This window comes from Fulmarus glacialis, unplaced genomic scaffold, assembly GCF_000690835.1.
Source record: "Fulmarus glacialis isolate BGI_N327 unplaced genomic scaffold, ASM69083v1 scaffold3466, whole genome shotgun sequence".
NCBI classification, from domain to species: Eukaryota; Metazoa; Chordata; class Aves; order Procellariiformes; family Procellariidae; genus Fulmarus; species Fulmarus glacialis.
In genome coordinates, this window is record NW_009217343.1 from 2,756 (window position 1) to 26,032 (window position 23,277).

The 23,277-nt window shown below is 43.2% G+C and overlaps 1 protein-coding gene across 1 annotated transcript; it reads left to right on the forward strand.

Annotated features, from left to right (window-relative positions):
- The first annotated feature begins 547 nt into the window (after positions 1-547).
- On the forward strand, positions 548-5,260 carry ERH (enhancer of rudimentary homolog (Drosophila)). Its single transcript, XM_009579615.1, has 3 exons — positions 548-630; positions 2,012-2,132; positions 4,766-5,260. Exons 1-3 carry the CDS (start codon positions 624-626, stop codon positions 4,866-4,868), a joined length of 231 nt encoding a protein of 76 aa, XP_009577910.1. The 5' UTR covers positions 548-623; the 3' UTR covers positions 4,869-5,260.
- Positions 5,261-23,277: the final 18,017 nt, after the last annotated feature.

Genomic DNA, 23,277 nt, shown 5'->3' on the forward strand with positions numbered 1-23,277 from the left:
ATACTAAGTGCAGATTTGTTGTATAATTTGTGTTCCCTTGAAGTTGAATGAATAACTCAAAATAGCTATTTGTGTTAAAATCTTTAAGGTGAGACTGGCAGCAAAGTTAAGTTGGACTCCCTCCTTGCTCTTTAATTAGAGTATTTAAAAATCATACTAACAGCTTGCACTTGGAATAAAATAAGTAAATGCACTAATGGCATAGCTTTTATACATTGACTTTATTGCTTTGTTTTTGTGCTTAAATAGAAACTACTATTTCCATGGTATTTTTTTTTTCAACACAATAGCTGCTTTACTGATGATTTTACACATTTTAAAGTTACGTAAGGATTGATAGGACTGATTGGAAACAAGACGTATTAACACAGCTTACATGAACAGTAAATGCTATTTGGAAAATGTCTGTGTCCTTGGTTGCTAGTTCAGTGTTTTAATATTATGCTTCTTTTTAGTGCTTCATTCAGATAAATAACTTAATTCAAACAAAAAATCATTCAAATTTTACAAGTAACCTGTTTTTTTCTGGTTTTGTTTTTCAGTCTCACACAATTCTACTTGTCCAGCCTACCAAGAGGCCAGAAGGCAGAACATACGCTGATTATGAATCGGTGAATGAGTGCATGGAAGGTGGGTGCAGACATGGTAGTCAAAAAATGTTGTTAAAACCCCATTTTTGACATATTCCCAAACTTACTCACTAAGAAAATAAGTTGCTGGTCATGTTTTCCCAGGGTAATTCACAAAAAAATGCAAAAATCTCATGCTTTTAGTTTACTAATGTTTTAGCAAACTAAAAAATAGTTATTCTGCATATCTAAAACTTCCTTTTTATATTAAATGTATCTTTTTGATTTAACTAGATTGAACCACATTCAGTTCGTGAGAGTAGGCCATATTCTTGGTGGGGCCATGCAGCAGACTTGCCTGAATGCATTTCATTGCAGGATCAGAGCCTAACTCTCTCACTAATTTTTGTGCTAGTCATGTAAAGGAAAGATTGCTACTGGAAATAATAAATAAAATAAAAGTATGTGTGTAATTCATACATAATTTGCAGCCTCGTGGCATGTGTGCCAGAGAAAAAATCCTGCATGACTTTAAGAGACACATGGTAAGCTTGGAAAAAAGATTAAAATACTACAGCTGTATGATTTAAATGTGGAAGTTCACTTGACATTAAAAATTCTAATTCCAGGAAGTTTTGCGAGGCAAACGAAAGCATAATGAAGACCCTGTAAAGCCTCCATGCTCACTTTAATATTACATTCTTCTCAAATGTATCTGAATTATTTATGGGCTAGCTTAAATAAAATTGATTTTAATTCACATACAGGCTTGTGCTGTCACTCTTACCTCAGTAGCCCTGTTTGACTCTTTCCTCAAGAATGATCTCTCTTCTGAGATTTGAGTGGTTTTATTTGACATTAGTTCTTCTCTTTCTCAGGTACTTGTACTGTAGGAATACATGTTGCAATTGCTGTCTTAAAATTATTGGAAGGAATTTCAGGTTTCCATTGAAGTTTACTGCATGGGAAGTTCCATCTTTGCCAGACCTAAAACTTTTTCCTCTAGATGCTTCTGTCCATGCATCTCACCTGATTTTATAGTATTAGTATTATATTTCAATGCAAATAGCTAGAACAAAAGCATTTCAACTCTGCAAAATCTGAGTAAGAAGTTTATGTCTCTGTTTTCATGGTGGTCATCTCTAAACTTTCCTGCTATCTGTGGTTCAATAGCTGAAGAAGTTTCAGCAAATACAGTTGTTGTTTTTTTATTATTGCATTGTTAATCTTTTTTCTCTGTAGGAGTCTGTAAAATGTATGAAGAGCATCTGAAGAGAATGAATCCCAACAGTCCATCCATTACATATGATATCAGCCAATTGTTTTTTCATGGTGATCATCTCTAAACTTTCCTGATATCTGTGGTTCAATAGCTGAAGAAGTTTCAGCAAATACAGTTGTTGTTTTTTTATTATTGCATTGTTAATCTTTTTTCTCTGTAGGAGTCTGTAAAATGTATGAAGAGCATCTGAAGAGAATGAATCCCAACAGTCCATCCATTACATATGATATCAGCCAATTGTTTGACTTCATTGATGACCTGGCAGACCTCAGCTGTCTTGTGTAAGTTCAGTTGTGCAAGTCCATTTCAGTGACTTGGAGAAGTCAGAAGTCTTCCATGTAAACTCTCACATGTTTTATGTTAAATCTGGTAAGATTCTGGGTTTTTTTCCAATAACTGTGTTAGTAAGGCAGCGGTATTGCAGCTGGCATGTCATCTTGCACTCCAATTAACTGCATTGGAATAAAGTATCTCTAAAGAAAGCTTAGAAACTGACAGGTCCACTTGGATTTAGTCACATTGAAGCTCCCAGCCTTTCAAATACTGAAATCCAACAGTTTAATACAGCTACATATTTTATTAATGCTAGAATCTGTTTAAATTGGGGCTGAATCTGCCTTTGTGCAGTTGGTCTGATTCTTAAGGAGGCAGAATGATTACTGAATTTTATTCAGCTGAGGGCTATACTAGTGGTACAGTAGAAGTGTATAGAAGCGCATTGCAGCCAATTGTTTATTTTGATCAAGATAGGGCAAGATGGAAGTTTCTGTAAATCCTAATGAAGTGACTGAAGAACAAGTCAATCCGCCAGAGAGCCCTAGCTAATTGTTTGAGTGTTCTTGTGAATACATGGTCTCCAGTTCACATCTGTGTGTTAAAGTTGTGGGCAAGCAAAGGTGGTCTTGCGTGCTTTCCATTCTGACTCTACTGTGAAATCAAATGTTAAATTTCACTATTCAGAATGTAACTTAACGTTGTAACTAAATCACTTAGTCCAGATCACGAGTACTTTCCATACCATAAATTTCAAGGTAATGGTTTGATATGACAGTGGTATCAACTTTGCAGAAATTCCGTAGGAATAAGGATACAAATCTCATATTCAAATAACAAAAGACATAGTATTTGGCTTTCGAAGCTCAAAATTCCAGAAACTGTTTTTAAGCCGGTGAGTATCTGGAATGCGGCTGTACTGCTCTGTCTGAAATCCCAGTGCAAGTACTTTTGCAGCTGCACAGTGAACAACCTTTGCAGTTAATTCCAGTTTAAAGTAAAAACCTATTTTAAAAAAACTGACCATCGGATTGCTTTCCTTCGCATTCTGATGTACATACAGAATCTATGTTACTGATAGTGACTTAATACAAATGCCACTTACCAAAGTTTTCAGTAGAATAAGTAAAACGGGTTTACAGTTTCTGCAGAGTTAACCTTGTTCCTAGACATTCTGCCACGTTTGATCTTCAGGTTTCATAGTGCTGGGCTGATGCAGTCTGAAAGACACACTTTGTTTTAGTTTATCTAACAGCCTGAAGCTAGCTACTTGCTTTAGGAAGTAGCAACTGTTTTCTAGTACAGTCTTGTGCCTTTCTTAATTAGGCTTGTCAACTCAGTGTCGTGCCAAATTCTACTTCAGTTTATAGTTTTCCACCAGATGGCACACGTAGCACGTAGTGTACCAGACATGTCTTGTGTTCATGGAGATTTCTAAAGTACTTGCTATCTGGTCTCGCCATGTAGCATTATGAATGGATTAGGGTGGGGGCGGAAATCAGTAACTTTTCCTGAAATTAACATTTCTTATACTGCACTGGAAATACTACTATATCAATATATACTGAAACTCTTTCTGTGGCCTTGAACCAGTCATGCTGGGTTTTAAATTACAAGGCTTTCTTAGAAACAGTATGCTTAGGGTTTTTTCCTTAGGTAAGAACTGTAAATTTTTCTGGATTGAGTTAACTCTGGATTTTTACTTAGCTTTTTACCGATGACCATCTCACCCTTCTTATCTGATTAGAAATAGGTGTACCAAGATTTAAAGACTGACCAGGACTTCAGTAGTTCTTGAAGCATTCGCTGAAAGTACCATCTTCCTCAAAAAAAACATTCAACTTTAACGACTAAGGGGGAAAGGAGGGCATGAATCTACACAGATGACTTCACGCAATTTGCTTTCATTTTTCAGTCTAATTCTCCTTCATTTCAACAGTGTCTTGAGTAACTGAGTTCTCTGGCCCTGGCAAGAAATCTTGCTAGTGGACTACTTTTATCCACTATCCCCGAGTAGCAAAGAAAATGAGTCTGTGGGTTCTTTTTTTCAGTTTGCTTTTTATGAAGTGTCCTTGTTTGTTAGATGTAAGCTTGCCGTCACTGCCAACTGGCAAGAATCCTTTGTTATCCACCTATGAGTCTACCTTTGCTCCTGGAAAATTTTGCTTTTATTCATTTTCTAAAAATTCCAAACAGAAGTGGAACACTTGAAAACTCACATGAACACTTGCTTGAAGTAGTGTTGAAGAAGTGTTTGGCTCATCAAAAAAAGTAGATTGTTTCCTGGTGGAACTGTTCTTCATTCAGAATCCAGAATATTAGGGTCCTCCATTTGTTGTCTCCCATAAGTAATTATATTCATGAATTAAAATGTGAACACACTATGATCCCATCACTCAGTAGTCCTTGGAGCATCTAGTTTTATTTCAGATTCTTACTGATCTGCTGGGTAACTGGTTTTTAGGGAACAGGATACATCTCTTTGATAAGTGGCAGTTCCCATCTACTTCTGATATTACTTGTGTTCTATACACAACTTGCTGCCTCATACACTTGAGGATGCTTAACTGTTTGTGAAGTTCTTCTGGTAGATGTACTACAGGACAGACTGATATTACATTAATTCTTTTCTTCTCTCTAGTTACCGTGCTGATACTCAGACATACCAACCGTACAATAAAGACTGGATAAAGGAGAAGATCTACGTCCTCCTCCGCAGGCAGGCCCAGCAAGCAAGCAAATAATGGGGGCACCATCATTACTTGGGTTTGGGGGAGGGCTTGGACAACAGGTGTGTACAGAGTGTAGTAGTGAACGTTTTGTATTATAGTCATCCTGTTGCCATCTTGTTAAACTCTTTAGCCAGGATTGAATGTATTGTTAGAGATGCAAGGATTTTGTTGGATTTGACTTTTTTTCAGTGTAAATTGAGAAGAAAGTACATCATCTTCAGCAGAGTTTTAATTTGTTTTTTCCTCTGGTTAGCTGACAGTCCTACCTTATTTGAACCCCTGGGGCTGTTCACCTTGTACTTCGCCACATTCACTGTATGTGCCCTTCTGTGGGGTTTCCAACATTTAGTTATGTCCTTGAGACAGTCTTAATGGGGAATAAAAAAAATTACCCTTTAGTTAAACTTGAGTGTTGAATTTTGTGTTTTCCGCCAAACAACAAATTAAATCTTCTTGCCTGTTTGCCAAAGAACAGGGCTTGAAAGGTTACGTGGACTGAACCAACAGCGGTTTGCTGTATTACAGAATGGCTCAAATTCTGGCCTGCCGAGTTAACTTCTCTGGCCTAGTCTTGATTACTGTCTTTCCTGGGGATCTTTGGGAAACACAGCAACCCTCTTACACTCTAAACTTGATCCTTCTACAAGGCATTTATATTCAGGTAACTGTGTCTGCTCTGGGATGGGTAAGAGCAGGCTGAATTTATCACATCACAGACCCTATGAATTAGTCTATTTCCAACCTTCCCCTGACGGGGAAGCAAAGCAGATTGTTTTGATGGGAATCTGCCCCAAACTGCATTTTCTCTGTACAAAGGATAAGGACTTAACTGCTTGCACACACTGTAAAATTGTATCTGCCCCTGGATATCTTGAACGCTGATGTCTTCGTAATTTTTGCTGTACTGAAAACGTTTGGATTGGAGGACACGTTAGACCACAAAATACAACAGGTAGAAAAGCAAGGCTGGCTTGGTACTTTGTGCTTTTGCGTTAGGCTAGAGTTTGTCTACTATAGGTACCGATTTGAGTCTCAGACTATACTGGTATACTCAACTAGGAGCAGTTCCAGGATTAACAGAGGAATGTAGTTCCCTCCAGTGCACTTAACTTCCTAATACACATCAATAGTTTCTGATGAACCTCACAGCAAATGGATTGGCTTAAAAGAATCTGAGGTCAAATTGGCTGCCTGAAGTGAAGCTATTTTCATTAAAGCTTCACTTAAGTGATAAGTAATAGCTGCTGAAAACTTGGAATCAAATTACTGAAGAGAGAGAAATTCTTAGAAAGATATCAGGAGAGGGTGTTAAATTTTTTCCCAACACTAATACAAATTGGAGATTAGACCTACTAGCTCTACAGTTGTAGTGACCCAGAATCGATTCAATCTGCTAACGTAAAAACGTGCTGCCTTTATAATAAATAGTGATTTTCAAAACATAGTAGGTCAGAAGTAGGTTAATCCACTTAAGGTTACTTAAGTAAATACTTTTGTATGGAAGTTTTATATTCAAATGCAGCTTGACACTGTAAGTAAAACCTACAAAATTCACTATTGCCCCATATAATAACATTCAGGTTTAATGTAAGCAATGCTATTTAAACAGCTTGTATAGCTTATCCCCCTGTATAGCAAGTAGTAAAATAATGTATTCTTTCCTAACATGTTTGGATTTTACTTCTGGTAAATATTTACAATTTAAAAAAAAAAAAAAATCCAATATTCTCATGGTGGATCATTCAAGGTGCTAAGTAGGATGTGATTTTGCAGTCTTTAAATGAAGCCAAATAAACATCCCTTCTCACTTCCTGTCACATTAAAAATAGTGACTTAATGTTTTCCTTATTCTGTGAGCTTGTTTTTTCAATTTAAAGAAGACCAGCAATGTGGGCTCTTTCCATATTGTGAAAAGTGCAAGGAGCATGCTGAATCTATAGTAATCAGGAATTTGGAACATAACACAGCTTTTCCTTCAAAGCTAACCCAAAGTTCAGTCTGATAAAAAAATCTCCCTCTTGGTTTTGGCTCTAGTATAATAACTGTGCAAACTACGACCAGTAAACAAGTACAAAACATAGATTTCTCATGTTAGAGCACAAAATGGGAAGAAGGTGCTTTAAAGCAGGGGGTAAATGTTTCTCCTTTATGAAAAGGACTTTGTGAAGGTATGTTTTTTGGAAAGGTAAAAAAGCTTTAACTTCAAGATTAATTCACAGTTTTTTTTTTTTTTAAACACTTAAACTTGTGTGGTCATCTCAGTAATGGAAGTTTTCACGGAATTGGAAAATGCAAGTAAATATTCCTTTTATACCTCTGGAGCTGGACTTGGTCTTCTGCTGATAAAAAGATGCTGCCTGTAGACTGCTTTAAGAGAAGGCACTTAGGCATCATCTCTCTTTTCCCCCTTGTCACCCAGCTACACGTCTTTTTCTTTTTTTTCCTGAAATAAGCTACTAGTTAAAACTCTCTAGTGCATAGCTCTTGAGCTGCTGTTCTCTATATTCCTTTGGAGTTGCCTTTTACTTGATTAACTATTCATGAAACAACAGATTTGTTGCTTAACTGAGCAGCTGGCTGAATACACTGGAAGGAAAAAACATGCTGCAGCATCTACATGATGTGCAACTGGTTAGAAAGAAGACTCTGGAAAGGTGTCTCCAACTAATCAATGCCTTCAGAAATATAGTGAAGAGGGTTGAAAACATACAACATGCTAGTAGATTGGCACGCTAGTAATGTAGTCTGCGTTAGCAGGCCAGGTGAAAAATTACTCTCCAGTTTGCTTCTTGGCTCCTTTCCAGTAAAGGATGACAGCGGTGCGTTTAGGACTTTCTCCAGTTGCACTGTCCTTAGAGGCGTAAGACAGCACTTCTACTAAGACATGTCAAACATTTGCCTGAGTTCAGCTACTTTAAAAGTGAGGTTTGTCAGCAGCATTTTGCAAATAAAGTTGTAAACAAATTGCATGATTATAGAAAGTACGTTAGAAAAGAATCTGTCATCCCATGCATGCTTTCCGTGTGGCAGACTGTCTGGTGCTTCCTGCATAAAGGATAGGTACAGTAGCAGTGTTGGTCATACCTGCTACAGTGTGGGAGGAAATGATAAAGTAAATTATATTAGCTGTTTCTGCAGGAGAGTGGGACAGTATTGTACAACAGGGATAAAGAATGAAATTCAGAGACCGAGTACTTCCAAGCGTGGAAACACTTAATACATTTTTTTTAAAGCAAGTCCGTTAAGCAAGTCTAGCTCGGTTCACTGAGGTGTATGAGTCCTCATCCATCGCCAGGAGTACAGAGCAACTGAGGTGCTTGCCTGACTTCAGCTTGGCTTGCGGAGCCATGAAACGTGCTGCGTCTTTTCTAATCATGGAGTAGACAAGTCCTCATGCAGTCTGTGGACTGCCTGCTACTGATTTCAGGTTGAGGCATGACCAGAATGGTACAACTCATTTCTTGGCATGGCTATTCGCTAAGTAAATACCAAGGTGAAGTTCTGCGAGATGGCTGAGCTGACGGAACAGCCATCTGCTGTTGAAAGGCATAATACTACTCCACCCTATGTACAAAAGAGACAGGGGGTGTTGTGGGGAAGGGGAGAACAGGACTGCAAATCAGCACCAACAAGCAGAGTAAAAAATCTCATCTGAGGCTTTGAGAACAAGGTCAAGCACGGTAGATGCTGTTGCAGAAAACAGTAGATAAATTGTTGTGTGTATATATATAAAGGACCAGTTTATCTATCATTGCATGTTCTTGCCAGTCAGTAACGCACTGGGGCAGGGGAGGATGCCTGACACTATTCTATCGCTTACTTTAATTAATTCTTTGGTACCGGCCAAAATCTTGCAGCCAGTTCAAGGATGTAGGTCTGGTGTAACCCCACTAGGATTAGAATTTGAGTTCTGTTTGACACCACAATTACAACAGGATCACTCTCTTAGAGGAATCTCACTCTGCAGCCTCCTTCAGTATGCTGAAGGGGATTATGAAAAGCAAAATTGAGTTTGTATTCCTGCTTTGAGGGTGAAATAAGCTAGGTAGTTAAAATACTTGTCTACAGTTTCTTCCATCATCATGTTCTTTTAAAATAGACTGAAATCATGACATCCATCACAACACATCATAAGCGCAGCAGGAAAGTAGCACCCCTGTCATTACATCAGTCTGTTCTCGTGCTTAACATCACTGTCAGGTACAGCGGGGAAAAAGAGTAGATAGCAGCCAAGACCACCTTGTTATCTTTGTTAGTAATTAATATATGTGCTTTAGAAAAACCTGTTTACAGCAAGAGGAGACTTCGCCACTTGCAGTATTTTTTAGGTTGGAAGAACCACCAGATTTTTCACTTGCCTTAGAAAGAGGTAAGAAAGTTGCAAAGTTGCTGGTTGTGATCTCATTTCCATATGTCAAGCAATGAGCTGGTTTGTGATGCACTGAAAGCAAGGATGCTCCTTAGGATGACTTACTCTCAGAGGGGGGAGGGGAATGCTCCAGCTACTTTGCTTTAGAGTACATAAACAGTTATGTACATTTGCAATTCCCACTGAGTAACGGCCTGATTGTACTGGAACTCTGCTATGTTGGAAACTTAATCCATCAACAAAGCTAATAAACAGTGAAAAGTTAAGGGTAGCTGGATTACATGTACGAAGTAATTTCAAGCTCCTGTTTTTCAACTGCTATGAAGCTGTTAAGTGTCTTTTAGACCCTGGAGAGCATTAAAACAAATAAATTATAAATTCTCTGTCTTACCATTATCATGGGCGGGGGGGGGGGGGCGGGGGGAGGAAGTATTTGCAGGGCCAGGGAGTATAATTTAGCAATTATCCAGCGGGAGATGGGGTGTGGCTGAGGCTGGTAACTGACTCTGAGATTCTCAGCCTCACTGAGCATCTGAACCACTCGCCTTAGGTACCCACTTTCCCTTGAAGTCTGGAATGCTGACTTCAGTATTTGTCTCAAGATAAAATGATAAATAACTTGTACTAGCTATACATAAACTGTAAGAGTAAATCTGTGGAAACAGAAAATTATTTTAAAGCTCTGCCATATTAGTCAATTCTCTGAGGTTTTCTACGCTGTCTTGTCTGCTATAATGTCACTTAGTTTTGGCTAAATATAACGTACCATTCGCTGAAATAGCAGGGGAATGAATTTGCCACTGAAATACACTGAATGGAGACGTTTGGTTTTGTATAGTACAAGGCAGCTCTTTATTCTGACCCATTAATAAATGCTTCATCCTCACTATGTCCATGAAGGATTGAAGTTAAAGTAAGTCCCATCTGGATTTGTTACAGGGAAGCATCGTATTTTAGCAATTAGTTTTCTCATTACTGTAGTCTGAACTATGCCTGTATGAACAGTTTATCTGGATGAGGCTTGGGCACAGCTCCAATTTAGAGTTTTATTCCTACTCTTTGTGCTGAGTTTGCATATGACACGCAAGTAAAACTTGCACGCTGCATATCCCAGCTGAGTGCCATCCCTGGTGGAATATTAACAAGGGTTTTGTTCCCAATTTAGTTCGCACCCTAGTCGATCTGCTGCTGCAACCCCTGCAGCGTCTCCATACTCCTTCCAACTAAGACTGTTACTACGGACTGTCGTCTCAGCATCAGCCGTCAGTGACGTACACACAGCCTTTGGAACTCTGTGTAGCTGCTGCATGCCTTGTGTTTGTGCCATGTAAGTCAACAAGACCTGGAAGAGAGAAAAAAACTGGGCTGTGTACTTAGAGGCTGTGTTTCTGCACTCTATCACTGGCTAAATATGACACTTGTATGGCCCAGATCTCTAATGCACCAGTGCTTCCATCTAGTGTATTTAATTCCTGTTCAGACAGCTTCTGCGTCGCTCCATTGACTGTGCAGGAAACAGGCTCCTGAGTTTAAACTGTTACCACCTTAGTTACCTAGGGGATTGGGTTTCACACACTCCCCACACAAACCTGTTGCCCTGAGAGGTTGGGGAATATCCATCCTCGGAGATGTTCAAGACCTGACTGGACACAGCACTGAGCAACCTGATCTGGTTAGACTTGCTCTGAGCAGGATTGGACGAGATGACTTCTGGAGCTTGCTTCCGACCTAAATTATCCGTCATTCTATTGGACTCACTACCGGAACATCCCATATCATGAAAAATAGGAAACCTAAGCTTTGAATTCCTACTCTGACCAATTTCATGCAGGCATTTGAACTCGGTGTTCCCCAGGCCACCTAGGACAGTGCTGCAAATGGCAGGCCAGCAAGTACTCGAGAGTGGGTTTGCGTGACACAACGGTAGTATTCACTGGGCTACAGAAAGTGCAACTAATCCCCAGTGACAAAGCCAGGGTGCAGAACAGTCAGATTTGATCTTGTTCTGATATTCTCTTTGAATGAATGAAGGTTCACATTGGACACCAAGAATAATGCCTTGTTGTAGAGGTTTAGTCCTGAGCGGTCATCAGACCTGCCACCCAGATGCAACCCCCTATGCCCCCCTCCATACACTCACACACCCCACAAGCCTTTCCAGCCCTCAACAAATTTAAAAAAAAAAAAATCTGTATAAGAGATAAAAGGCCTCAGGAATCAGTGATGTACTGATAGGGAAAGCTGAAGGACGTTGCAAAATGCCAGGGGAAGCTAAGAGACAGGCCGTGCGTGACAATGGAGAGAAAAGCAATCACACCTGTGCCCCTGCCTCCACCCCAACACCCCCCCAATCTCATTGGGAGGCAAAGGCATCCTGATGCAGTATCCAGTCATGTATTTGCAGGAGGAAGAGGAAAGCCAACGCTACTAGGACTAGAAATAAATCTTGCTCCACATTTCATTTTTAGCTATGCCTACTCTCAGGTTCTGAGCAGGAAGGAAAGGTGGCGAGGGAAGAAAAAAAAAAAAGAGAAATCTCTTCTCTCTCAGTACATTAACTTGATCTCCGAGGGAATTCTTAGCTTGTACATCTATTCCTCTGTAACACTGGAACGTAGCAGAAGCACCGAGACATACCAGAGTGTAGCACGCAGAGTCAGCATCCAAGTCTTCTCTTTGAAGAAGTGCATTTCTCAAATCCAGAATTGTTTCTTCTCCATCCCCGTCATCTCCAGAAGTTTACCCAGTGCCAAACCAATGCAGCTTTCCTTGCCTGGCTTATAATGCTGTTCCAGAACACACTTCTCAGCTCATTAGTATCCTTCTAGATGCTGGGCCAAGTGAGTTTAATTTCAATTTCTACCCACTTTGTGCTAGTAGCATCTTTTTATCTTCTTTCTCCAAGTACTTCTCCCCTCATCTCCCAGGAAAAGCAATCATTCCCCATCTCAATTTTGCTAAATTAGTAACTTATGATTGGTAGTTTCTTCCCATACAAGAAGTTGCTTTGTCTCCTGCTCATCCTAGCAGTTTTCTGCATCTTTTCCTGTCTAAGTTTGTCTTCGATTGAACATAGTTATCATTCCGGGCACTTGCAGCTCTAAATGAAGTTTACCAATCTTTCATACTGTGGTAATGATATCTCCTTAGCCTTAACCAAGACTGCATCATTTAATGCCTCCTAAATTTGCATGTGTTGTTTTTATGTTTACAACACACTTAATTGTTCAGTGATCACTCAGTGCACCCTCTATCCCTTTCCTCTATCGTTTCCAAGTAAAAGCACTCATTATTCATACAAAATGAAACAACTTCAGCTAGAAAGCCTGAGAAAGAGACACGTGAGAATAACCAAGCAGTTGATCTTAATGAGGACACTCACCTGGGATATTCCAGAAGACTCAAAGCCTGTCTGAGATGAGCAAAGCGGGGGCTACATTAACCACAAAACTGTGTTGCTCTGTTTCTTGGCAGAAAGGCACCTAAATCAGGTCAGCCATAGCTCCAGGAAGCATTTCCTTTCTGAAAATCCCAAGGAAAAATAGGCGCCTCCCTCTGTCTTATAATTAAGGGACTAATCATCTTGTTAGCATATTGGGTAACGGAGGCAGCTCTCTGCTCAGCACGCTGGCTTCTGTCTGTCTTACTCCTCAGCCCCAATCCTCCCTAACTACGGGGAGCCTAGCCATCTCATTTGGAGCCCCAGATTCCTCCTGTGCTAGAACAGCAGCTAGTAGAATTTTTATCAACCTGCCCCCCAAGACACCTCAAATAAAACATTTTAAGCTCCATAAACCTGAGTTCTCCATTTAAACTGTTTCTGTAGAAAATTCATGACTACCTCCAGGCATGCTGTCATTAGAAGGTAGACATTCCTTAAATCTAGTTGCAGGGAGAATGGAGGTCCAGCCTCAAAGGTGTTTGACATGTAATTCAGATTGAAAAAAGCTACCTGTGTGACCTGCCTAGGCTCCCTTCTAGCTCCTGGAGTAATATAACAGTAAAATACAGGTCCCAGCCCAATACCAGCAGAGCCAGCTTCACGCTGGACACCTTGGTCCAATTCCCCCTTTCCCTCCCTCACACATGCATTGACCTAACTGGTATCTCTTGCCCTACTTTCCATCAAACGCTAACACTCACCCTAACCTGCAATAAGTACTGCTAATTAATTAATGCAGAAGATCCTCTAAGAACTGAAACACACCCCTCTTCCTACTTACTTAGGCAAGCCCCATAAAGAGAAATCCATCAATGGCCGTTAAGTGCAACGATGCCATCCCCGCTCAGGATGTCAATGCATCAGAAGCTACTGAGGGCCCTGAGAGTGTTTTGGGAGAGCAGCACCATGCAATGCTTACCTTTTTCCCCTAGACACTTGGTTTGGGTCACTGACAGAAACAGGCTAATGGACCAGGTGGCACTTTTACCCGATCAGATACACATAAGCACTCTGTGGTGGGGTTATTTTGTTGGGGTGGTGGGGTTTTTTTCCCTACTTGACTAATGTTTTCCACAGATGCTTTGCAGGGAAGTTCAAAGTGTCTATGCAGACCTAAGGCAGACAAGGAGGTGCAATAGGCAGCATCTTTCTCCATTGTGTATTTTCCTCATTGTTTCCACCAGTTTGGTGTTTTGGGCACAGTGTCATGAGAATGAGAGAACTGGAGATGATGTCACTTTAGCTGATATAGTTACCGTTTAGGAGCTGTTTACTCATGGGCTTCATGAAGTCCCAGAAAATACTTGCCTCAGAATGCAAGTGGTACTACAAATTAATTGAAATATCTGCTTCATGGCACTGAGTGGTTTTTAAGGTGACTCTTAACATGGCAGATAACTTTTTTTGTAAACTTAAATGCAATTAATAATACTGATTTAGCCACATCCATGTTTCTTTGAAGTCTAATGCTTCAGCACTCTTGCAATTACTTCTCCAGATGAGTTCTAGGGGCCTTAGCAATTGCTTGCTGCTGCTATTTTGATCCTATGCCTTAGGAGTATAAACTGGGTTATAGAAACTCCATCTGAGTCCATTTAATGAACTATATGAATCAGAGCCCTGCAATAAAGCCCAGTTAGAAATGAGAGCACAGAGAATATTGATCCCCTTAAAACCTTTTACAGCTTTCAGGATCTGCTTGGTCACTCATCGCAGGCACCGAGCCTGTCTTGCCAGTTTCCTTTCATTAGCTTGCTGGGATTATGGTCAGATTAAGATGTGATTGAACAGATCATCTGGTGGGGGTCCTGGAGTATAAAGGAGAGCCCCCAGTAACCCTTCTCACACATGCTCATAGTCCTCTGGGTCAGGTTTTATTACTATCTAATTCAGAGGAAATTTCTACAGCAGTGCTTACTTCTCCTCTGAGCAACACCAAAAAAACCCTTTGAGATTTTGTAATCTGTTTTACTAATGGATATGGTGTCTGGAGGCTCTGAGTTCACAGAGGTCACAGATGATAGCATTACCATGCACAGCACACCCATGAAAGGGTCCCATGACCTCCACTAACTCAAGACCTTCAGCCTTGTTTGCAGTATATTACAGGATCAAGAACCCCTGTGGTAATGAAGCACACATTATTCAAATGAGGCATTTGAATGAGAACTTTGAGAAGTGTGCATTAAGAGGGATGTATGGCATCCTAGCCAAAATATAGGGCTCAAAGTCAGAAGATTTCAGACTGTTTTCCAGGGTGTACCCCAGATGATGTACGGTGTCCAGAAGCCCAGATCAAAGGGTGTAGGTGAGATTTGAATCGTTAGATCTCACATTGGAATCCAAAAAGCCTCTGTTCAGCTGCTGTCCAAAGCTGGATTCACCTCAGACATGTACACCTCAGTCTTCACAATTCAGGATCTGCTCCAACATCTAGCCAGAAGCGCTTTAGTCCCAGCTGTGTTCAGACCATCTCTGGGAGTAAGTGCTAAGGGAACTGATAAACAAGGTGTTCCTCCATTGCCCTTGATTTGGTAAGCCTTCCCAGAGCACAGCCATTGCAAATAAACACAAAAATAAAAGAACAGTCACTGCTTTCTCTATTTCACCAAGCTGTATAGGCTTGACTGGGGCTGCCAGGAGGGATTAGAGGGCAAAACATGGAACATCTTATGGTGAGGCTCTTTTGAAACCCTTGGCATGGAATATCTGAGGATGACCTGTACCAGGGAGAAAGTAATTACAGTTTTCTGGCAGCAGCTGGGGCATCTGCATGGCAGGAAGGTCCTGCATTCCAGGCACTGCTCCAAAGGCTGTTTATGAACTTGAAATGAAATGGTTACAGAAAAAAAAATGCAAAGTAATTCCTGAAGCAATCTCAGGCTCCAGGCCTTGCTCCAGAGACGGAAAGCTCGTGAACCACTAGGCTAGAATCATACATCCTTTGTTCAAATTAAGCTTTATTATCATGCGAGGTGTAAAGTAGAGCAGCTTTAGCAGGCAGAGCTAAGAACGGCTCCACCTTGAGCAACCCCAGTTTCCCAGAGGGTCTGTTTCTTCATTAATATATTGCATTGGTACAAGGGCGGGAGTGATTCCCGACAGCCATATGAGGTGCAGCGAGCAGACCTCTCCTATGGATTTCCCCTAGCAGGAGGCTCCCGCTTGCTGCGGTGTGGCAGCCCCGTGGGGTTCACAGCGCAGCGTGTGCTAAAGGTGTTCCTGGGCAAAGGGGCTACGTCCGTGCTGGCAGCTGCTGGTCCTGACAAGGGCTCTTGGATGCTGCAAGCAACCGCCAAGAGGAGCTGCAAAGACAGGTTAAAGCCAGCTTTCTACCACCCTGCCCCTCACAAACTCAGTGCTAAGCTCATCTCCGATTTGGGGACCCGGCTGAGGCTGGTGCCAGGTTGGTGTCGTTCACTGACACTATTTGTTCTTAATGAGATCAAAATGAAGCTGGGAGGGAAGAAAAAGGGAAGAGTTTCGCAGAAATCCAGACCCCTTCTCTGTCAGGACAAAGGATTTGTGCTCAGGAGGCTTCCCCAGGCTCTTCAGCATAGGCCCAGCACTTGCAGACACCTGACAAACTCCTGCCAAAAAAGTTTAGAGTAAACAGAGGTGATGTGTGTCACGTTAAATATTGCTAATGAGCATCAGGTGTTTGCAGCAGAAAATGGCTCCTCGTCTTAGATATGGTAATTATTTTAAATATCTATTTAGCATTTAGATTGCTTAGGGGGAAAAGAGCTCGGAGCAGCTGATCGCCTTGAAAAATGCTCCGGTATTAAGTGGGTCTCTTTGAACATTGCTTTCATCTACTCAGACAGAAAGCAGAGGTGACACTTCAGCTTGGGATAATTAGAAGGACTTTGACATCATTTGGTTGTCCTTGTCAACAGCATTATAACACATAGCCTCTAGTTAAAAAAGCGCACGCAACAAGTCTCACACAATACCGTGTAAGAGAGTTAAAATACAAAAGATTAAATGTGCTGCACTGAAGCCTTGAGAGGAGCCGTGAAAGAACCAGCCTGAACATTTGCGCTCCGTAATTTAACCCCCAGCATGAGACCCTTTGGTATGCTTTTAGACTTGGCTACATCTGTCGCGTTTTTAATGCCCGTTTTCATCAACAGATATTTACGGCTGCAGCAACACCAGCTCTCACAGGCTGAGTGATTTAGACTAAACAAAATTCTTGGAGGTGAAGGCTGCCATGAAAATCCCAGATATGGCAGGAGGTAAGAGCAATTGCTGAGCGAGGGACCGAACTCTCCCGTAGCAGCTGAGTATCTCAGCCCGCAGTCAGGCCGCACTGTGCTGGCCCATGCCAGTAAGCCTGGTCTAGGGGATGGTTTAAAACTATTCAGGGCTAGCCAAAAGGACAAAGCAGCCTGCAAGCCTAATACATCAGGCTGAGGAAATCCAGCAATGTGGAATCAAGTCTCTGCTACAATTTGCTACTTTTCCTCAAAAATCTGAGAAATGACCTAGAAAAAAAAAGACTTCTGCCTCAAAGAGGTCCCTCTATGCCCGAGTGGCTTAAACACCATTTACATGCTTCCTGCCCTGCAGCATGTTCAGCAGCAGAGGCAGTCCAGACGGTATTACAAAGCCCACATAGTCAAGCCTTCACCTACACAGTAGCTGTCATTAAGCTGATTTTAATGGGGAGAAGTAGCAGTGTACTGAGCAGCACTGCAAACGAACAACCTGAGATAGGTTGGGTGTTTCAAAGGGGAAGAAAGGTGAGGCTGGACACCGAGGGAGAAGCTGTACAGAGCATCCCCCGAGCAGTGCCAGTACAGAAGGCAGACCGGCTGCAAGCGTGACCTGTATTTCTCTCCTTCCTTGTAGCCATTTCAAGATTTAAATGTTATATTACCCATTCGCCTGTGTCTGTTGCTGAAGAAAAACCAAGCAGGATAACCACCGAGCTCCCCCCTAGCCCTCAGTCTCACCTGCCTTGGGCCAGCTCTCTACTGCTGCTTCTGCCACAAAGCCAGCGACTGCTGACCAGCAGCATTCTCCCAGCCACTCGCATTTCTTAAAGCCAACAGTATTAAAATGCACAATCAGAAATTTAATCCAAGCAGGAACAATGATTTAGACTGAGTCTGTTTCCCAAATCTGACAAGTGTACGCACTAGTGAATAACCCTGCAAAAAGCGAAGGAAAAATGCAGCAGTGAGGAGAAACCCCATGTCGTGGTTTAACCCGGCAGGCAGCCAAATACCACGCAGCCGCTCACTCACTCCCCTCCCCAGTGGGACGGGGAGAGAATCGGAAGGGTTAAGAGTGAGAAAAACTCGTAAGTTGAGATAAAGACAGTTTAATAGAACAGAAAAGGGAAAATAATAATGATGATGATAAAATATACAAAATGAGTGATGCACAATGCAATTGCTCACCACCCGCACTGACCGATAACCAGGTAGCGATCGGTACTTCCTGGATCACGCCTACCATTCATATACTGAGCATGACGTCACATGGTATGGAATACCCCATTGGCCAGCTGGGCTGGCTGTCCTGATTATGTTCCCTCCCATCTTGTGTACCTAGCTCAGTCAGTAGGCATGGGAGCTGTCCTTAGGAGGTTACTTAGCAACAACTGAAAACATCAGTGTGTTATCAACATTCTCCTCATACTAAATCCGAAACACCGCACTAGGAAGAAATTTAACCCTATCCCAGCTGAAACCAGGACACCCCACTATCAATTTCTGCTGAGAAAAATGTTTCTCCGTTCCATCTCCTCGCTCATTTTAAGACCAGAAAGGAGAAAAGCAGATGTAAGTGAAGATGATGGCGAAACACACAGAGACTAAACAGAGCACAGATTTCACCCCTGTTTTCCTGCCTGGCTGGGAAGGCAAGGCAGGACGCAGCGGTGCACACACCAGCTGCGGGGTGGTCGCTGCTGGAGTCAGCGGAGCAGGGGCTCAGCGCGGGCGCGGTGGCTCAGGCAGCGTGTGCAGCCACCCTCAGCTCCGGGCAGCACCGGCTGCGTTGCGACTGAGCCCGGTGCTGAGGGAGGGCTTGCTTTTCTCACGCTGCACTGCAAGCGCAGCGGACTCGGAGGTTGATCGAGCGAAGAAAAAACTCGACAAAAAATTAAACAACTTGCAGGAGAAGATTGGTTAGGAAACACCAATAATGGTTCCTCTTTGCCATGGAGAAAGAGCTTTTCTAAGGTGACTGAATTAAATTTCACTTCATGTGGCAGCCAGACGGAACCGTTCCCAGTTCGGAGAAGGGAAGGGAGTACTGGGAGGTGATATGACTGGTCTGCAGTCACTGAGGATCACAGCTGACAGCAGAACACATCCTTTTTGCTCTGTCCCTTGGTAAGGTAAGGCAAAACTCAGAATTAGCTGTCCCCATTATGTGTTCTCCACTGAATTTCCAGCTGTAGCACTGGTCGCTCTTGTGTTTATTTTAAAAGGGAAGGAATCACTGGGATGAGGGTTGGAAAAGATCTTCTAGTTCAGGCCTGGCCAGCCTTGGACTGTCTGATCCACACTGAGATCCTGAGAAACAAGCCTCAGGAGACATGTTTCAGGGAGAGCCAAGGAGAGAAGCAGGTGGGGGTGCAACTGGGTCCAGCAGCTGGGCTGGGACATCAGCCGCAGCTCACCTCGGTGCCCCATTTTCTGCTGCAGCCTGAGATACAGACACCCTCACACCAGTGCAGCCCCGCTGCCGGCTGCGTAACATCCCTCCGGTGGGAGCCAGGCTTGAAAGTCACAGCCTGAGCACATCCTTCCAAGTCCCACCAGCTGCCCGGCACAGGCCCCGCTGTCCCCTGAAGCAGAAGGGGGACAGCTTGGAGAAGGGCTGGGGGCAGCAGGGATTAGAAACAAGAGAGAGGTCTACATCGTCCTCAGGGCCTGACCCACAGTCTTCTTGTCCTAGAAACACCCCCAGCCATCACAGGAAGACTCCTGCTCCTTTCACACTCCTTTCTTCTTTACTATGTTGCTCTACTACTGATTGGGCTCAAAGGCGCTCCTCAGCCATCTTCCCATTTTTTCTACTCTGGGAACCATGGCCACATTTGAGTGCCCTCATACCTATTTCAGCACTTGCCCTTCCACTGCTTTTCTGCTTGCCAGAACACTGAGAACACCACTACTTTTTAGCAAGGGCAAAATTCAAACCATTACCTCCAAAATACACCAGCATTGACATGATTTCTGGTTTGCCCTCATTATACGTTGGGAGGTCGGGGGAACAAGGTGTTTTGGTGGGTAAAGACATTCACACAAACTCTGGTGAAACATAAAAAGATGTCACCTCTTCAAATAAGCCGTTTTCTCTACTTTGTATGCAGCTGCCCCACTTCTTTGAAACCTTTGTGGTCACTTCCAAAATACAGCTATACTGCAGGGCCAGTTCTGGTCATCCAGTGCTGAAGGGAAGCTAATAGCAGACAGCAGCATGTCTACAGGTTAAAACTAAATAACAATCAGGAGACCCCACGGCAGCCCCACGGGGCAGTGGCATGACATGCCAGGGTGCAAGGTGAAGAGGGATCTTGAGAGCTGGGGTGAAGCCTGTGAGAGCTCACGACCACCCTCAGGGCCAGCAGTCACCACGCTTCCAGGGAGCACAGGCTGCCACAGAGAAGGCGATACTGAGATCCACGCATCAACTGAGACCAAGACGGGAGAAGGCAAAGCAGGCCTGGGCTCTGACCACAAAATTCAGGGAGAAGAGCCCTTGGGAAAAGAAAGTTGAGACAGATCAGGAGGTGTGGAGGGACCCACGGGTGGCTTTTTGGGTCAGTGACCCCATTTTGTTCCGTTCACGCTCACAAATTTGAGCATCCCCCGAGGCACTGGCCAGCTCACCACCCAGCGCACCCCGACTGTTACTGCCAAGCTCAGCCCCACTGCAGGCGGTGGTAAGCAGTGTTGCTGTACTAGTTTCCATGGAAATCAAAACCAGAGAAGCTGGTTTCCACCAAAATCACATTAAAACACAATTTTGGCCCAAGTGGATTATTTTGTTATCTTTTCTCTCATTCTTCTTTTTGCACCATGCAGTACAAATGAAGCTGAATTTATTTTAAGGACTCAGATTTGTAAAGCACATCGATATGTTAAGCAGAAGCCGCTATTTCCATTTGGATGGGATGTCCCTCACTCAAAGACAGGCAGGTCTGAACACTTACTCGGTGTCATTTCCAGCACAGAAATACTACCTTGTTCTGGCCTGGTTTTAATTACCGGTCACTCACAGGTGAGATTTAAGCACCGTTTCTCAAACAGATGCAGATCAGTCAGAAAAGCAAAAGGTTGTTCAGTTCCCTCCCATACCCAGCCTCCCAGCGGCACCTCTGCAACATGCTGCAGCACAGAAACACTTTTCCACGCAGCTGTGGACTGTATCACAGGTGTTTGTAAAACACCTTACAGAAACGGAAGCCCTAGAAATGTGGATGACAGCCCCGCTACCTTGCGCCCAAGCTGGGAGAGTGGTGGAGGGGCAATGCCTCCTGTCCGCACATGGGCACAGCGTTCTCCGCTGGAGAAGCAGAGCCAGAAGCCCAGCACGCTGCACACCCCGTTTATTTTCACAGGGCAGTGCACTGCTGATTTTTTGCTACCATAGAAGCAAAACAAACACACTGAAAACAAGTTTTGTTTCAGGGAGATCTAAACATCTATTTTCAACATTTGCAGTTCTCCGGGGCTGCTTTGCTTCTGTTTAAAATGCTCACAAGTCACAACAAAGGAGTGAATCCCAGGCCCCCTAAGAGGGAGGGATACAGGAGCTCTTCAGCTGTGTTGGCCAAGCAGTACAAGATGAAAGAGAAAGGAGGCAAGAAGTGTATTAGGATGCTTGCCCGAGGGAAGAGCAGCAGTCAGGTTTCCAGGCACTTCTGCAGTTAGTACGTACTTCTAAAATGCTGAAGAGGTCCGATTGGAGGGACAGAAATATCCACCTCAGCACCCCCTGCAGCCCAACAGCAGAGGGTTTGAGAATGAAGAGACACTCACATAAGGTCTTTGCATCCAGCAAGTCCCTTTTAATGGGCTGCAGAAAAAGGAGATCTCCTAGCACTTAACTTTCTTACTGAATGTAGCCATCTCCGTTTCTCAGAAAATAATCTGCTTTGTGAGTGCTAAAATGAACTATTTGAGTACTTAAAAAAACCACAACAAATCCAAACACCACTTGATTTGCCTTTTGAGACAAAGCATTTACCGAATTTGACGCAACTATGTGACCACTGTAGATGTGGTGCTTCTATGTTTTTAACCTCCTGCAAAGAAATTACTCCCCTATGATTTTTCCCACACTTGGTTCTAGTCTCCTTTGATGCAACTGTTTCTACTCCAAACTCTTCTCTACTTCATTTATGTGCCAGATCACTGCATGCCTGACCCTACCATCCTCAGAGGAGAGCCTATCCCTCACTCATTTCTCCTCCCTGCCCCCCTGCCCCCAGTTTGGCTCTTCAGAAGATCAGCATTTCATTTTCCTAGACAGGACTAATTAAAGTCTTCCCAGCTTCCCAGCCATCATTACAGCCCGAGAATCTCCTGCTTTCGAGGGCATTACAGCTCATCACTCAGGGTGTGCATGGCAGGACTCCAGGGACACAGCCCAACTGATGTCCTGCTACAGAAGCAGCACTAAGAGAAAAAGCCCCAACTCTTTTCCTTTTTATCAAGTTCCCACAGCATTCAAACACCAGATATGTTACCAGGCAGCGAAGAGAAGCACTTCTTCCCCCCACACCAGCTAACTTCCAGCACACCTTCACCCTCCTTCCTTAGAGGGAGGCTCTGGCACAGCTGCTTTCTGTAGAGGCAGACCCAGCTGATCCTAGTTTGAAAAAGCCTCTGCAGGTGAACTAGCAGTCAGTTAAGCCCTGATTTTAAACCCAAAGCCTCCAATTGACATTGCTGGCTGGGCTTGTTTTTTAATACGGGGAGATTAGGAAAGCTTACCAGCTTACCTGAGGAGTCACAGTACTGAGGCTCAGCAACACACATGCTAGGAGGCATCTGCAGGTGGTGAGGCTTCCCTGCCTTCAAGATAGAGGCAGAAGAAAGACCTTTGGGAGGCTCAGTAAGGAATAGGCAGGCTGACAGCCTGAGGAAAAGATCAAGGAGGGAGTTACAGGAAGAATTAATTCCCCCCACCCTCAGCTATTTCTTTCAGCATGTAAAAGCCAGTCCATTAGCTGCTCTTAACTTTTGCCAGAAAGGATACTTTCCGGCCTAGCCAGCTGTGGAGGGCTTCTTCAGTCGTTTTCAACTGATATGCCATTGTAGCCTAGAAATCTTTCTGCCAGCTCCTGCCGTATCCCTCTAGAAGCAACCCAGGAACCCATGCAAAGAACTGAGGTACGTGTGTCTGGGGGGACAAACCCGGTGAGAGACAGAGGCAGGGACCAGGCAAGAAAGGATGGAGGCTTTTTTCTGATAGGGAGTAAGAGGGAATAAGAACAGGCTGAAATACTTGTTTCAAAGTGGATTTTATTCCAGGCATTAAACAGATTCTGGCACATGCTTTCTTCAAGAAAAGGGAAAACAAATCTGGGCTCCACATAAATTACATCTGGCAAAGTGCAGCTTACAAGTGAGTAGGGA

Bases quoted from the DNA above. Each gene is read 5' to 3' on its own strand.
- ERH (XM_009579615.1), top strand. The intron at 2,133-4,765 runs GTAAGTTCAGTT...TCTTCTCTCTAG, and splicing joins GCAGACCTCAGCTGTCTTGT to TTACCGTGCTGATACTCAGA.